Source organism: Brassica napus, chromosome C3, assembly GCF_020379485.1.
Source record: "Brassica napus cultivar Da-Ae chromosome C3, Da-Ae, whole genome shotgun sequence".
NCBI classification, from domain to species: Eukaryota; Viridiplantae; Streptophyta; class Magnoliopsida; order Brassicales; family Brassicaceae; genus Brassica; species Brassica napus.
In genome coordinates, this window is record NC_063446.1 from 49,581,555 (window position 1) to 49,585,378 (window position 3,824).

General features: G+C 35.3%; 1 protein-coding gene across 1 annotated transcript; it reads left to right on the plus strand.

Moving 5' to 3' along the window:
* The first annotated feature begins 228 nt into the window (after positions 1-228).
* Positions 229-3,483, plus strand: LOC125575632 (endoglucanase 16-like). Its single transcript, XM_048751593.1, has 8 exons — positions 229-848; positions 995-1,207; positions 1,419-1,619; positions 1,715-1,792; positions 1,933-2,082; positions 2,164-2,272; positions 2,355-2,518; positions 2,819-3,483. The coding sequence occupies exons 1-8, from the start codon at positions 627-629 to the stop codon at positions 3,140-3,142; spliced, it is 1,461 nt and encodes a 486-aa protein (XP_048607550.1). The 5' UTR covers positions 229-626; the 3' UTR covers positions 3,143-3,483.
* The last annotated feature ends 341 nt before the right edge of the window (positions 3,484-3,824 follow it).

Sequence of the window (3,824 nt, forward strand, 5' to 3'; positions counted from 1 at the left end):
GCATAGGATATTTTTTTTTGTCCACAAAGAGCCTAGGAGAATTGATCTTAAAGGGTTTGGGTACTTTTCTCAAACTTTTTTTTACTTATATCAAGTATATTCATGTCTTCTTCATTTTCTTTAATTACCCGAAAGACTGTTTTACGTCTACCCATCCGAAGAGGAGCAATTTACGATCAAAATTAATCAAAAAAAAAAAAAAAAACAATCCAAAATCTTTATTTAGGATAATGAAAATTAGAACTAAAAAATCAGAACAAAAACGACAAAAAAATAGTGACCAATGGATATGAAAATCTGTCAAGATTAGTAAGCCTATACTTAACTTTCCAAGAAAAATCTATTATAAGTCCTCTTAATAATCACTTCCACCATCTTAAACCGATATAAAACCTAAGAGAGAAGGAGACAAAAACAAAAACAAACACCAAAAACAAACACCAAAAAAAAACTAAAAAGAAGAAAAGACGAAAAGCATGCAATTGTTTTTCGTTTTTTGTTGAAACAAATAAAAACGAAATTCATAAAAAGTGAACCAAACAAAAAGATTCAGTTACTTTTCCTTCCTGCTATCATTTCTTATATAAAGAGTTTGCATTTTTATTACAAAAGTAAATTTTGGAACTATGGGTAATCATGGAGAAAAAGAAAGAGTAAATGTTGTGATTAGGGCCATATTGTTGGGTCTCATAAGCATTGTGTGTGTGAATGGTACAAATATAAATTACAAAGAAGCCCTAACCAAATCTCTAATCTTCTTAGAAGCTCAAAGATCAGGCAAACTCCCTCCAAACAATAGGGTTCCGTGGAGAGGTGATTCTGCTCTTGATGATGGCAAACTTGCAAATGTAAGTTTTTGTGCAATAATAATTTTTTTTAAAAGAAATTTGTGGAATAATTATTGTTATAATTAATAATAATGTGCAATAATTATTAGGTTCCTATCCAACAGAAGCACGTTACAATAACTCATAAAGTGATTATATATTTATAGGTTGATTTGGCTGGAGGGTACTATGACGCAGGAGACAATGTGAAGTATGGTCTTCCAATGGCGTTCACGATCACGACGCTGGCTTGGTCGACCATTTACTACGATAAAGAACTCCGTGCCTCAGGAGAGCTCGAAAATGCTCGTGCCGCTATCCGTTGGGGCACTGATTATTTTCTCAAATGTGCTTCTCGCAAGAACCGCCTCTATGTTCAGGTCCGATCCAAATATATTTTTAAACAACTTTTTAATACATATTTAACATAATATTTGATCTTTCTATATATGAGTCAAAGAGATCAAAAACCTTGTTTCTTACTTACGTTTGGAATGGAAAGGCCATTTACATAAATTTACATCATGCAAGTAAGATGAACGAGCTTATTTCCTAACTAAAGTTACTCTGAATACGAATACGATCAAATAGGTTGGTGATCCACACCTGGATCACAAGTGTTGGGCGAGGCCTGAGAACATGCAAACAGCAAGGACGGTATTGCAGATAAGTGATAAAGATCCTGGCACAGAAATCGCAGCTGAGACTGCCGCTGCATTGGCTGCTTCCTCGATCGTTTTCCGCCGCATCGACCACAAATACTCCCGCCGGCTCCTAAACAAAGCCAAATTGGTGAGCTTAGAGATATATACATACTTGTATACACATTTAGATAGTCGTTTTATTATTAAACTGATTAAATATTTGATCATTATTTCAATATGTAGCTCTTCAAGCTAGCGAAGAGCCACAAGGGTTCGTATGATGGAGCATGCCCTTTCTATTGTTCTTGCTCGGGTTACAACGTAATCTCATCTCTAACTTCTAAGCATTTTCAATTCTAAATATCAAATGTTGTTTTTCTATCTTTTTATATGATTTTGTTCACATTTTAATTGACATCAATTAAAAAATAATTGATATCAATTTTGACACAAATGTTAAGGACGAGTTGCTGTGGGCGGCAACATGGCTATACAAGGCAACGAGGAAACAGGTGTACCTTAGCTACCTCAAATTTGAAGCCATAAGTGGCTACGTCGCTGAGTTTAGTTGGGATCTCAAATATGCCGGTGCGCAGATGCTCATTGTAAAGGTATAATACATGTCCAAAGTTATAGCGTTTCTTTGGTCAAATCCGATTTATGTATAAATTCGTTTATATATGTAAATGTAGATGATTTTCGAAGGCACAAAAGGACTTGACCTATACAAACAACAGGCTGATAGTTTTATCTGCTCGAATCTCCCTGGTAGTCCTTACCACCAAGTCTTCAATACCCCAGGTTCTATCTCCATACACTAACATACATATTTAGAAACATATTTATATATGATGTCAAACGTTATATTCTTGGTGTATAATAGGTGGTATGATTCACCTGAGGGATGGAGCCAACACTCAGTATGTTACCGCAACTGCCTTCTTGTTCTCCGCCTACGCCGATATCCTCCAGAAATACAACCAAAAGATCTTTTGCGGAAGCAAGCAATTCGATTCAACACATCTCATGGCTTTCGCCAAAAAACAAGTAAAATATTCGTTACTCTTTCATTAATTTCCCTTTATTTACCCACAAGAAAACAAGCATGGTTAATATAAACAAACGAAAGACCACTATACGGATCATGCCTAGTTTGAATCTTGCACCAGTAAAAGACAAAAAAAAACCTTATTTTTGGAATCGGAAGTTTCAATTTTTTTTCACTTGTGAAGTGATTCCTAATTTTTTAGAAATATATATATTAAATCTTAATGCCAGGAAACGAATTGTGTTTCGCACGAGACTATAGAAAAATTCCCTAATTTTCTTATCATATGCACGTTTCAGATTGACTACATACTAGGGCATAACCCACAAGGAAGGTCGTACATGGTTGGGTTCGGACCAAACCCGCCTAAGCAAGCCCACCACAGAGGAGCTTCAGTGCCAATGTCTGAAGCCAATGCGCCTTTAAGCTGTCCATTGAGTTTTGTGAAATGGTTCAACAAGAACCAGCCTAACGCTAACGAGCTGACCGGAGCCATCGTGGGAGGACCCGACCGTCAAGATAATTTCCAAGACTTTCGTTGGACATCCGTTTACACGGAGCCTTGCACTTACATCAACTCTATCGCCGTGGGTATTCTTGCCAAGCTTGCCGCCACGGCTTAGAGCCATAACATTTGATGAGACCACTTCGATGGAAAGTATTATTTTAGGGTTTCCTTAACCTAATATATTTGCAGAAGCATGTGGCCATGCAATGTGACTTTATTTTCATTATTTTTGCCTTTGTAGGTTGGTTTTTGGAAATCCGTTTTCTCCAAAAATATAAAATTGCATGGGTATAATAATAAGGCCCTGATGATTTGAAACTACAATTAAGTGGAACTAATGAATAGCCGGAATGGTAGATTCATACCATTTCACGTAGATTTTTAACTCTATTTTTGTTTCATATGATGAAATAATGTTTTGTTGTTAATTTCTATGTAATTTACATGAAACTATCAAATATATGATTAAATAATTATCTATGTTTCTAAAAAAAAAATTAATACATTATTATCTAGATAAATAGTTGCTCGCTGTCATGTGTGTGATGTAGAAAATGAATATATCATATATTATTTACTTGTGAGTTCATAGATAAGTTTGGACTGTTTCCAAAATTTATGACCCTGATTTTGAATTTGAATTAGGTTCCAGTATGAAAATATTCACAAATTATTGCCACGCCCTTAAAGCTAACAAGAGGTGCTCTGTGGTATTGGAACATTTAGAAAAGATGATTCAAAATCATTTTCAAAGATACGTCGTTGCTTGCTGTGTCATATATACCAGTGGCGGATCC

Coding starts and splice junctions, on each gene's coding strand:
- LOC125575632 (XM_048751593.1), top strand. CDS start 627: ATGGGTAATCATGGAGAAAAAGAAAGAGTAAATGTTGTGATTAGGGCC. Junction 2,083..2,163: donor CGCAGATGCTCATTGTAAAG/GTATAATACATG, acceptor ATGTAAATGTAG/ATGATTTTCGAAGGCACAAA. Junction 2,519..2,818: donor TGGCTTTCGCCAAAAAACAA/GTAAAATATTCG, acceptor TGCACGTTTCAG/ATTGACTACATACTAGGGCA.